This window comes from Oryzias latipes, chromosome 9, assembly GCF_002234675.1.
Source record: "Oryzias latipes chromosome 9, ASM223467v1".
NCBI classification, from domain to species: domain Eukaryota; kingdom Metazoa; phylum Chordata; class Actinopteri; order Beloniformes; family Adrianichthyidae; genus Oryzias; species Oryzias latipes.
Genome location: NC_019867.2, coordinates 22,967,677 through 22,979,908, shown reverse-complemented (window position 1 = coordinate 22,979,908; position 12,232 = coordinate 22,967,677). Strand labels below are relative to the sequence as shown.

Sequence of the window (12,232 nt, the reverse complement as noted above, 5' to 3'; positions counted from 1 at the left end):
CCTCATTCAAGACCCAGCAGGAGCTCTTTCATTAGGCCAAGTGAATGGTCTTATTCATCCCATCACCTCAATTGGTCACACTGGGTCTCTGCAGAGGGCCCAGAACAAACTTTCCTCTCTTTCCACTCACTGATCGTTGATGCACCACCCACCTAGTCATGCTTCACTTTTTGTTTAGGGGCTTGAGTTGTTTGAAGCTATGATGCTCATCACCAACAGCAAACTGTTTCAGATGGACAGTCAGGTGGAAGGGCTGCTCTGATCGTCTTAATGTTTGTAAAGCATACAGAGGAATTCTCTTGCAAGTCAATTTTCTCAATATCTTTATCAAGAAAATAGTTTCTTGACAATTTTACTTTAAAAAAGTATTATATATTAAGTACACTCAAGCTACATTCATATGGCCCTCGGCAATGCACGTTGAAGTGGCCACTTTCATTGAAAAGTCTAAGTAAACGCGCATGTCTGCTTGTTTCGGGCCCCTGTCTTCAAAATTCTCATGTTCATGGGTAGCTACCTAAGTTTCTATTTTCAGGTTCGGACAAAACACCCAGCCATTAAGCGCACGTTGAAAGTTAAACCAGGTTTAATTTTGACCAATCAAGATCGTGAATTTAGTTGTGACATATGGATGGCGTCCCTTTAAATTTACGGGAGTGCCAACTGTTTGAAAATTGATAACTGAGGAGAAATAATTGCGGTTTGTGTCAGTGACATCAAGTCTTGCATATATCGAAATAGAGCTGTGAAAGAAAAGGCCTGAAGCAAGATTTACAAGGTATGCACGTCTTTGACATTTCGCACAAAACCTCTTCCATCTGTAGGTAGTAGGCAAACATTAATAAACAGAAAAAGAAGAAGAAGAAAGCCCCTCCCTGCTTGTCCGGTGTGAACACCATGGGCTAAATGTCTTTTTAAGAAGGTGCGTTTAATTGTTGAGTTTGATATGTAATTTTTTCTTTTCACATTACTTCATAGGGTTTGGAGTCAGTTGAGGTTTGCCGGTCAATCAATCACAGGGATTCCTTGGTCCCAAGAAAATGGTTCTTCAGGGAACCCGAGCAACAGGAATTCTCTAAATGTTACTGGTTTTACTGATGTTAGACCTTAAAAAGCATAGTGGATTCATTTCAGCAGATAGCATGTATATTATAGGGCGGCTGTGGTGTAGAGGTAGAGAGGTCAACCATGAGAATTGTAGGGTCAGATCCGTCCTTCCACACCAATGTGTTAAAAGCCTAGTTTCCACTGAGCGGTACGGTATGGTCCGGACTAGTGTTTGAGCGTTTCCATTATAAAAATTGACCCATTAACCCAAACTGCACAGTATCATTTTTAGGCCCCTGTTGATTGTATGTCAATAGAAAAATGGAATAGACCAGTTAGGGCAAAGCTACTGTTATCTCATGAGTAAACCTGTTGATTGGTGGAAGGTCATTACGAAAAAAGAAAGCGCCAAACCAGCACCAGCGTATTCCTCTTTCCCGCCTGCAATCTTCTGTCAAACAACATTAGTTGACTTGTATGTACAAAAAAGCCAAGCAGAAACAAAATTAGCTGCTGGATGACCTCCATTGTCTTCGATTTTGCTGTAGTCGCACTACTGTCACGCAAAGCTACGCAATCGGTCTACACCCCACATAGGCCGTGACGGTCCAACTTTGGGTGGGAATGCTTGCCTGAATTTCCTGGACCATTCTAAAGCAGACTGGACCGTACTCTACCGTGCCACTCAGTGGAAATGAGACTCAACGTTCCTTGAACAAGACACTGAACCCCACATCGTTAGTGGTGCAATGGTGGAGCCACCATCCGTATTAATATTTGTGTGCATGGTTGAATGGTTCAATGACTGGACTGTAAGGCACCTTGGGCCTTAAAGTAAGATAGAAAAGCGCTATATAAGTATACGCAATTTACCATGAATTACACCCACTGACCACTACATTGAACGTCAAAAGACGTACCTCTGGCACCGTAATTTCCCAAAGAAATGCACAATTTACCTTTAATGGACAAGACAATTTTGGACCAAAGCCGTCCAAATCTTTTTGTTCTCAGCCAAGATAATACACCTCTGATGTTCTCTAAATCCTGGACATGTGTGTTTGTAGAGAAAAAATTCTTAAATAGACTTTATTTGAAAACCCAATCAAGACTGCAGTTTCCATCAGTTGCTTGTGCAGATTTTTCCACATTTATTTCCTTTTGAATTACACTTTTCACTCATGTCCTTGGATACAGCATTCTCTGAACAGCCAGCTTCTTCAGTAACAACTTTTGTGTCAACCTTTGTCTTCTGTGTACGGTAATTGTCAAGTCTACAGATATTATTAGCATTGTGTATCCTTCTGATCCAGACTGAAAGGCCCTACAAAAGCCCAGGAGATATTTATCTGTGTTGTGAATTAATTATCCGATAAGTGTGGGACACTACGAGGGTCTAATATTGAACTTTTCTTGCTTTTAGTAATTTAGCACTTTAAGTTACAATCATTAAGTTTATAAAACAAACAATATATATATATATATCTGTGCAAGGATCCTGTTTAATAAATTAGCTCTACTTTTTAATTTCAGTATAACTAAAATAAATAAACTTTTACTGTTTTCTACTTTATTGGTATGCACTTGCATGACGAAGAAGAAAATATTAGGTCATATTGGGAGGGGAAAAAAACATGGTGCTGTGCTTCAAAGTCCTGTTCCACATCGTTATATCAAAAGGCACCAAAAAAGGAAAAGTTCTGGCAGATTACTTTCATCTGCAAGTTGCTGCTCTCTTCACTGAGTCGCTCCTGGGGCTACAGTGCTTTGATATGCCGACGGGTTCTGTGCTGCCTGCCTCTTTTGACTCCTTAACCAAGTCTCAGGTCTGGCTTAGTGAGAAGTGACTAATTTTCCTGAGTTGTTAGTGTGTCTAGAATGAGATCTACTGGAATCAGTGACAGGGTGCACAATAATGTTGTCCCCACCTCCCCCTTCATCCTTCCCACTCTTTTCCCTCGTCTGCTGCAGATTTTGCCGTTCTGCTTTTCAAGCTAGTGAGCTGTAAAATTGACTGGACAGCAGGCAGTGTACAGAATGAGACCTGGCATCGTGCATGCACTAACCTTGAGGATGGCCACTGCTGCTGACTGCACCTAAAGAGATGGAGACAGAGCGTCAGCCATGTTTGGACTGGAAGAAATGAGGAGAGGGGGACATGGGGAAAGTCGTCATGATGAAACCACATCTTACGCCATAGTCATGTGCGCCCGCACGCAGATTGACCTGTGAGAGTGTTGTGGGTTTTTGGGTTGTATGGGCCCATGCAGGGTCGTAGACAGGACTGGTTGCATCTTAGAAGGAGTGCAGGTGCGTCATAAAGGTACCTGTAGGACTCCTACGCATCTACGCTCTGATTGTGTATTTTACTCATTTCTAAAGGTCAGCCATGCACTCATCACTTGAACAGCATCAAAGGGCTTTTTGCCCAATACACAGGTTCTTTTGAGTTGATAAAATAAGAAATCTGCACAACACATCTGTGTGTCACCTACTTTCCCCTTGTCTACCCTTACATGTTGTAAACGTGTTCCAAATGACCTAATTCGTATCATGCCCATAGAAAAATAGAAAAACATTTTTACTCTACGAGCTTGCCGAGTGGACTACGCTCTTTAAATTTCGAGCGGGGCGCCTGCGTATTCTATACATTTCTGTGAAATTTTCCCCCCCCCGCAGACAGCCTGTATCCACCCATAAGGGCAGCTGTGACTAGGCATATGCAAAACAGTTTGTAATCAGCATGAGGTGGACATGCATGCGATAAAGTAACACCAGCTCTGACACTACAACACAAAGAGAAGGAGGCTTTTACATTGCACCAGGATGCATTCAACAAAGAATTGTTTAAAAATTTGGGAAACATACATTGGGAAGTAGTTTTGACACCGCCAGCACATAAATGCATGTTTTTCCAACCAATGTGCTCCATAATGAAATCAAGGAGCTCTTGGAACAAATCTGAGCTATCAATTACTATGAGTCCCACATAGACTGGCTGCAGTTTAGATGTGAACAAATGGAGCCTCAGTTCCTTACAGATGATATTAGTGCTCCGAGCTGCTCTCTCCACAAGAGATTAAGCAGGTTTGTACTCTCTCGGGCAGGCAGCGCTCCCCCTCCAGGGTGCTGCGCTATCATTTGCAGGAAAATTACTTCAGTAATGAAGAATCCGGGCCCATAAATCCTCGTGGCCTCACCTTCCTTCGCCGCTCAAGTCTCGCTGAACAGCTAGTAAAAATTCCCTTTAAAAAATTCATAGTGCAATTTTGCTCAAATCCCTCCCAGCAAGCGCAATTCTGGAACTTTCATCTCAATTGATTTATGTTCTGGGTAAAAGGGGGAGTGGGGAGCATGGCTCAGAGGGCAGAGAAGGGAGTTAGGTAAAAAAAATAAAATAAAAAAACAAGTTGTAAATCATTGTTTTTAAAACGGAAGGTGCTTTTGACGATTTATGGTTGTAGAAGTGAAGATTTTAAAGGAAGAAATGGAGGCAAGGCCCCACGCAAAAAGCAGAAAATAGAAGGAAAGGGTGAGGGAAAAGAAGAATGGGGTGTGGAGGGGGGTATTTCACTTGATTAATAACACTAATCAAATTATACAGTGTTCCACTGTGCCCTGAAATCTTGGGCCATAATGTCCTCTAATGGCGAGGTTCATGGAGCTAAACTTCAGAGGGAAAACACAGCGCCGACTGCTGCATGCTTTAATGAAGGCAGTAAAACATCCATTTCCAGAAGCCATGAAATGAAAGGCAAGATTGTAGATGTGCACCCCCACTGCAGAGAAAAATAAAAAAAAAACGGGCTGTTAACACAAAAGACTGTGTCAGAGAGACGAAAGGCCTGAAGAAGAGGAATGAGCGGAGAATAAAGCCAGTGAAGAGAGTTAAAGGGCATAAACACCAACAGCAAGGGGATATAAAAAGAAAAAGAATGATGAAGTGAGGATGGGGAGACAGGTTGGCAGATACTCTCGGTGCTTTATTTCTAGAGAACTTCTCTTCTGGCATGAAGACAATCATTTGCGTCTGCTGATTATGGATGAGAACGAGTGCTTTGCTATGTCTGTTACACTTAGTGCTGCTGACAGCAGCCACAATTCATCACTATTTAGTTGCTGATGCACCTAACCACAGCATCCTCCCCCTCATCTGTCTCAATACCTCTCTATTACAGAGCTCAATTGTCCATCCAGGCATGTATTGTGTTTATCCATCTTCCGGTGTCCGTCCATTCATGTGGCTGCTTGTGTAGTGATCCATCCCTTCATCCCTTTGTTCATCTGTCCATGTGCAAAGTCATCTGATCGGTGTACAAATCCGACGCACAATGATGCCACTCTGACCTTAGCTGTCAGCTGGTTGCCATTATTTTTCTTGACTTCCCTCCAAAAGACAGCCGCGTCCAATGTCCAACATCCAACTCTACACATCAAAGGGTAGAGAGGAGCGTGCAATTGTGCGGAAAACATCTGCTGCACTGAAGCAAACTGTGAGACTTGCGTTGCTGTTTGCATCTAATCTGTTCAATTGCACAAACAATCAAATCAGCCTTTGCATCTTGACTAAAGTAAACACTGTTTGCTGTCCTTGGGGTATAAAATTCATCTGGCGAGCAAAATACACGAGGGCTGAGAAAACACAGATTGCTATTGTTATTATTATTGTTATTATCATAATTACAGTTGTGCTTATCATGCAAACGGCCTCAATCAGGATAAAATACAGTTTCATTTGATGAAGCTTCCTGTTTTGTCTGGCTGGAGTTTGGGAATCACACACTTGGCTGCTGTGCCAAAAACTCAATCAGGCGCAATTACTTAGCCATCAGATAGAAATGTAATTGATTTGAAAGCTGACATGAGATATAACTACATTACAGTACAGGCACAGTGGGGAGGTTCCTTGGGGACGTGGCCTACAGGGAGCTCATTACCGCCAAGCTTTGAATTATTGAGTGCTAAGGCAGTAACATTGAGGAACAGAGGCGGGCGATTGGCTGTAACAACTCTGCAAGTGTTTATCTCAACTTACAGCAACCCAAGGCATCTAATGGAGTTATCTCCCTGTTCATGAATACTGCAATGGAAAGAGTTGCAATAGTTTATAATTGAAAGGGTTCAGGCCAAAGTGGAGTCCACTGGTGCACATCACAACGCAATTTTAACTTTTTAACTTTGTCATGGTTGATATTGAGCCATGGTGGCATGGAAGGATTTTAGTTCTTTGGTTAAATTCATTCAGTACAGGCGTACCACATGCTAAACTGCACCATTTTTATGTGAGAAGATCTCTATCTTTAATCAGGAGAAGAGTTTAAAAGAATTGAAAGAACATACGGTACAGACCAAAAGTTTAGACACACCTTCCCAAATGAATGGGAAGGTGTGTCCAAACTTTTGGTCTGTACTGTAACTTTGTGTCCCGATATTGTTGCTCTTTCTCTCAAATCCCTTCTTTCATATTCAAAATGTCCCTGCTTGAATTAATATCTGCTGTGTTGGTGTTTAAAGACCCATCTCTGATGAAGATGGTGTTCTTAACTTGTTCTTGTGGCTTTTTTCTCAAGATAGAGGAGAAAATTAAGCTTAAAACTGCATGTCTGAGTAATGCTTTGTTCAAATTGTTTTGAATCAGGAACAGAAAAAAAGGAACCCAAAAAATTGCTATTGGGAAATGCTTGTAGTTGTGACGTAGAATCTACTCCAGCAAGCCATAAGTTCCCCTTCTCCACTCCATTCTGATGCCTCCACTTGTAGACAACTAGATCCATGTCCGTATTTGTTTTCCTTGTCTGAGCTGGCATCTTTGTTGCACCGGTACTGGATGTAAACAGATGGATGAAGAGAAATGGGACGAGGTTCACTCTGCATCAACAGTCCTGCCCATAACTTAGAGGCGAATTTTTGAAAAACTGTCAATTTGCAGAAAATATGTCCTAGAAAACAACATTTTTTTGAGGCTAAACAAAGCATAATCATCGTAAAAAGACCACTATGAACGCTATAAGACTAAATCAAAAGAAAGATTTTAAATCATTATTTGTACTCTCGAACAAACCCTTACTTCATAGAACTCCTGTGTTGATGCTTTCTCTTTGCCCTCAATTGCAACTAATCACTATCAGAACACTTGCGCTCCAATCTTTCTGCTAGAGCTTGGATTCTCTGTGAGACAAGCCTGTCGAAATCTACCAGCCAATAGGATGACGGACCAAATGACCAATTGTGTTAACAATTTCAATGCAAACAAGGAGCTCTGTTGGTTTTCCCAAATAGAACTGGAGAAAAGAACGTAAGAACTGATGTTTCAGTACCACAAATCATCCATTTTTCTAACTGTTTGTTTCTTAGACATTTTCAGTACAGCCTTTCCTCATTTATCGTGGGGGTTACGTTCCAAAAATAACCTTTGATAGGTGAAGTCCCCAAAGTAGAGATGTTATAATGCTGTACTGTACCTCACTGCACAACTTATACACTTTTCTCAGACAGACATAAACATTTTTACACTTGTCTCTCTTGTTTAAACTCTCAAAGTTCAAACATTAGTAGAAAAATAAGACTAGTATTACAGAATGAAAACAAAGATCTGATCGCAATTGAAGAATTTAGTAACTGTAGCAAACTGAACTTGCTCTGTACAAAAGACACAGCAAAGAGGAGATTGATTGACAACAGCCAATTAGGATGCAGAACCACAATATGTTGCAAAAAAAAATTGAACACCGTATACTACTACCTTTTATAAATAAGGAAGAATAAACATGATGGGCATTTGACATCTGCACAGACAGTTTTAATTTGATTTCATTCACACTTAATCATCTGTTAATTTTATCCGACTATGCTCTTCATCCTTTAGTCGTGGCACAAATAAACATATAAATGCAAAATATTTCATTCTACTGTCATATTTAAATTACTTGAAGGTAAAAACTTCAATCACATCATCTGACATCTCAATATTGGTTCTCTGTCTGTCTATTTCTTAGCTTACCAGCCTCATAGATTTCCACATGAAACACTGTACATGAGTTACTGTCAGTGGAGAGGTTCACTCCCAGTAGACGACTTATTTTTAACACATTCTCACTTTGTGCAGTTCTTTTCTTTCTAGGCACAAAAAGCTGAAATTAGGTGAATTTGCCCCTAGAGACAAGGGGGAGGAGTTGAAGAAGAAGCACATGTGCCTGACCCCCATCAGCAACCTGGGACTACCGAAAGGATAAAGATATAAGTTACCGTGGAGAGGCCTCTGCCTCCCCAAGCAAACGGGTGACGGTCTCACTCTGAGAGAGCTCTGCGCCGTAGGCTTCTGTTGCTGATTTGTCTCTGTCTCTCATTCTCTCCATCACCCTTCCCTTGTCCTCACACAGCCCTCCTGTGAGCTTTCGAGCAAAAAAAAAAAAGAGAACTCAATTAATTCACGCAAATTGAGGACGAGGGTGGAGGAGGAGGCCTACGCAAAGGGAGCAAAAAGAGAGAGGGGGGTGGAGAAAAGAGGAGCCTAAAAGAGCTGCATGTCAGTTTGCAAGCTGGAAACGGCAAACAAACTGTGGGGTGGCTGTGTTTGTGCATTAGCTCTTTAGCTAAATTAATCCGGCCTGCAGTATAAACACGGCTGATGAAGAGGGGGACGCAAGGATAAATAGCTGGGTCAAAAGGAGGAACGACAAGACAGAAAGTCTTTCGAGAGGTGATTTTGGCGCCAATCAAATCTATGCTTCTACTTAGCCACAACCACTATAGTTTGTACTCAATGTCCAGGCTCTACTTTAAAAATATCAGCGCATCAACCTCATCGTAAAAACTCACCTCTAAACCATTCTCTACGTTGAGAGCCTTGTGTTCATTCATCCCTATATAACCATTCCTATTTAATAAACGTATTTCTGAGATTTCTATCTCATTAGCATGCTCCGAACTTTCCCTAAAAATCCATTGAATATAACATGGTCCATGTTTTCTGCCCTGTAGTTCATCATTGTTCCACTAGGGGCAGTAGAAGGGCTTTTCCTGCTCCTTTCAAAATGGGTGCCCCCGTGAAATCTCAAAAACACTTTTGGCAGGAAAAGTTTAGCTAATTTTCAAAACTTTATGGTGTGAATAACTCATCTGTCGTTCATTGTTTTAATCAACTCAAGTCATCTTAATTGTCAAATATACTGTATACCCGTGACATACAGCACAGATGTAAGTTTCTTCTTCTCAACCCACGGTGCAAACAGATGATAAGAGTAACAATAATCTAATATACAAAATATACAAAAATTTAAAAATGAACATAAAAAAAGATTACTTGCTGTATTGAAATAATGCTAAATTTGTTGATAATTAAGTCTCAGTAAACCAGGTTATGAATGTGTGGATCAAATTTGAGACTGCGGGTAAATAACATGCTTTTGTCCCGAACACTCCTGTCAATGTATTTACATCGTAAACTAACATTGTTGTGAGCAAGAACGTACTAAATCATTCAATGTATCATAATCGACATGATCTCTATATGATAAAAACTGATATTGCAAACATTCTAGTGCAAATTTCGAAGAGTTTAAAAAAACATTTTAATTACAAAAATTAAAATTATTTGATGTAGTGGTCTTTACATGGCCAAAGTTTAACTCCCATCATTTTTCATCTATTTTAAAAGCATTCCCAGTGGTCTTTTGATTGAATTAAAGTCATTTTTAGCAAAATTTTTAAAAAAAAAGCCTGTGTCATTTTTTAGGACATAGTTTCTGGAGATCAACAGTAGCTCATTAGAAATTAACTTTAAGTTGTGTGCAGGAAATTTGAGCTTAAAGGCCCGTACACACCGGGACGAATATTCGCCAGGCGTTATTCGCCAGCGTTTTTCGCCACATTTTTTTATGTTCACACCCAGGCGATTTTCGCTGACGATGAGCCGAATGAATATGCAATTTCATTCCCTGACATTAGATGGCGCTAAATACATGTACAATACCTGTACACAAGGTGGCGCTGCGCAACTTTACGCTTCTTAAAGTCGCTTTTCACTCAGAAGAAGAGAGCAAGTATTTATGCGCTTGTCAGAATAATACAAAGAAAACATGAATATTTCAAGCACCAGTAGCTCCAACTGGTGCTTGGTTCGGGGATATTTTAGAATGTCCGTCATTATTTCGTCGTGGCAGTGTAGACGCTACTTGGCGTCTATCTTCTTCGCTGGTATGTGTGCTCAGAAAGGCAGTTTGGTGTTTGAGCGCCCCCAAGTTGTGTTTTACTGTAACTTCAGAAGCTCCAGACACGTGTGCAAAAGCGCCATTCTCATTGGTCTTATAGTTTTCGACGCGGTGCGTCGAACCAAAAAAAACGAACCCGAGGCGTTTTTTAAAAAGTGACGCTTTGACGCGTGGCGTTTTTTCGCGTCGGTGTGCACAGTCACATTGGTGCCCTTTGTTTAGTCACAAGGCGTTAAACGTCGGCGAAAATCGCGGACGAAATTCGTCTTGGTGTGAACAGGCCTTAACTCTCTCTCTCTCTCTCTCTCACTTGTATGTGTCCTCCATCATCAGAAAAATGCCACAAAAAAAGGTTTAAACACAAAAAACACAATTTTCACGAGAAACTGTTCCAGTCTACACATGCGCCACGAAACTGAGATCAAATAACTTTTTGTTAAAGATACAAAGTGATCAATCCTGCCGGACTTGGACAACCTCTTAACTTTATATCACGGTGCTACAAGCCACCACACAGCTTGGTCCATTTTCACGTTACCTTGCAGATTAACTGATCACACCCAGATCGCAATATGTGTGGCAAAGTAGACACACATGCAGTGTAGCTGGAAAATGCTTGACATGAGGTCGCCCATGGCGGCAATTTCCCAACTGCACGCTGAATAAAAAGTAAAAGAAACAATCATATTAAAGGCTGCTTTTTCTAGCTTTTACAAGTGAGAAGAGAGTGAGTCAAAATGGAAATAAAAACAAATCTTTGAATATTACCCTGAATACGTACGTACTGAGGTCTTATCTACAAAGCAATGACATCATAAATCCCACTAGATCCAGGGATATTTTTACGTTTTCTTTTAACTGTTATGACTGTTTTAGTGTTTTATCAGTCCCAACATATGGTAAAAAAACAGTAAAACAGGCAGGTCCGACAGTTTCAAACTTTTATGTGATAAATGCCCCACAAAAAAACAACAAAAAAAACAAACAAGGGAGACAGGGGCATGTGCTTCCAAGAACTTTTTTTCCAGTGGTACTTGGAATGATTGAATAACTTGTAAACAGAAGCAGCAGACTTGCTTGATGTTCTCTGTACGATCCTAATATAGTTGCAGTTTCCACGAGTTGAAGGAAAGGACGGAGGCGGGGGCTTCCAGGCTCATGAATTGAGCGGCGAGTGCTTTTAAAGGGATCCCGTCTCGCCGTTTGTCTGAGCTGAAACGGCAGAGTAAAAGCACAAGACTGCCAAGGGAAGCACCTCAAGTAAGTCATAAGACACCCCGGCTAAATGGCTGATAGTGTTCTTTGCATTAGCCCAAATCAAAATTAGATATATCTCTGGCAATCTAACAGAAAATGTGGTGTGATAACGCTTTTCCGCATGTAGAATTTTCATCGTCTCCTCTGCCAATCCCTTGAGGAGGACAAGATTTCAGTGCCCCACTGTATAACAAACAAAATGCATCACAATCTGAAACGTCTTGTCACAGATCTATGTCCAATCAAAGAAGTGCATGGGCTTCAGAGTCAAAAAGTTTAGGTCAATTTAGAGCCAATTTGGGCATGAAAATGAATTAAGCATGCGATTTAGCACTTAAGCTGAAAGGTTGTCTTTGTGTCTACACCATCAGCTGACAGGGATACCTTACTGAAAACATTATGCCCAAAACAACCCTAGAAAAAAGAAGTTCTTTTGTGATTAGGAGCTGCTTCTAATAAGCAGAGGCATTTGCTATTCACTCAGAAATATGAAGTGTCTGTCTGAACTTGATAGCACAAGGAAGCACCAAAACAACAAACGAGTTAAAAGATGGATGCCAAAAGACTTGTTGGCTTGATGCCTTGTGTCTGGGCTGTCTTTATTTAATGTCAGTCTTCATATAACTCTAACAGGAAGGAAGGAAAGGCAGCAGCGAGAGTTCACACTCTGCAGCGACAGCAGTCTAGTTGGTGGCGATCCGTTGTGAAAATGTGAGAGA

General features: G+C 40.9%; 1 protein-coding gene across 7 annotated transcripts in view; it reads right to left on the bottom strand.

Moving 5' to 3' along the window:
• The window catches only part of fbrsl1 (fibrosin like 1), a 358,066-nt gene that overhangs the window by 127,229 nt on the left and 218,605 nt on the right, over positions 1 to 12,232 (bottom strand). For 6 of the 7 annotated variants that reach the window (XM_023958685.1, XM_023958683.1, XM_023958687.1 and 3 more), the window contains exon 5: positions 3,114 to 3,143. The exons of the other annotated variant lie outside the window; for it this stretch is intronic. In XM_023958685.1, the coding sequence (XP_023814453.1) occupies positions 3,114 to 3,143 (30 nt within the window). The remainder of the gene's footprint in view (positions 1 to 3,113; positions 3,144 to 12,232) is intronic. 7 annotated transcript variants of the gene reach the window in all.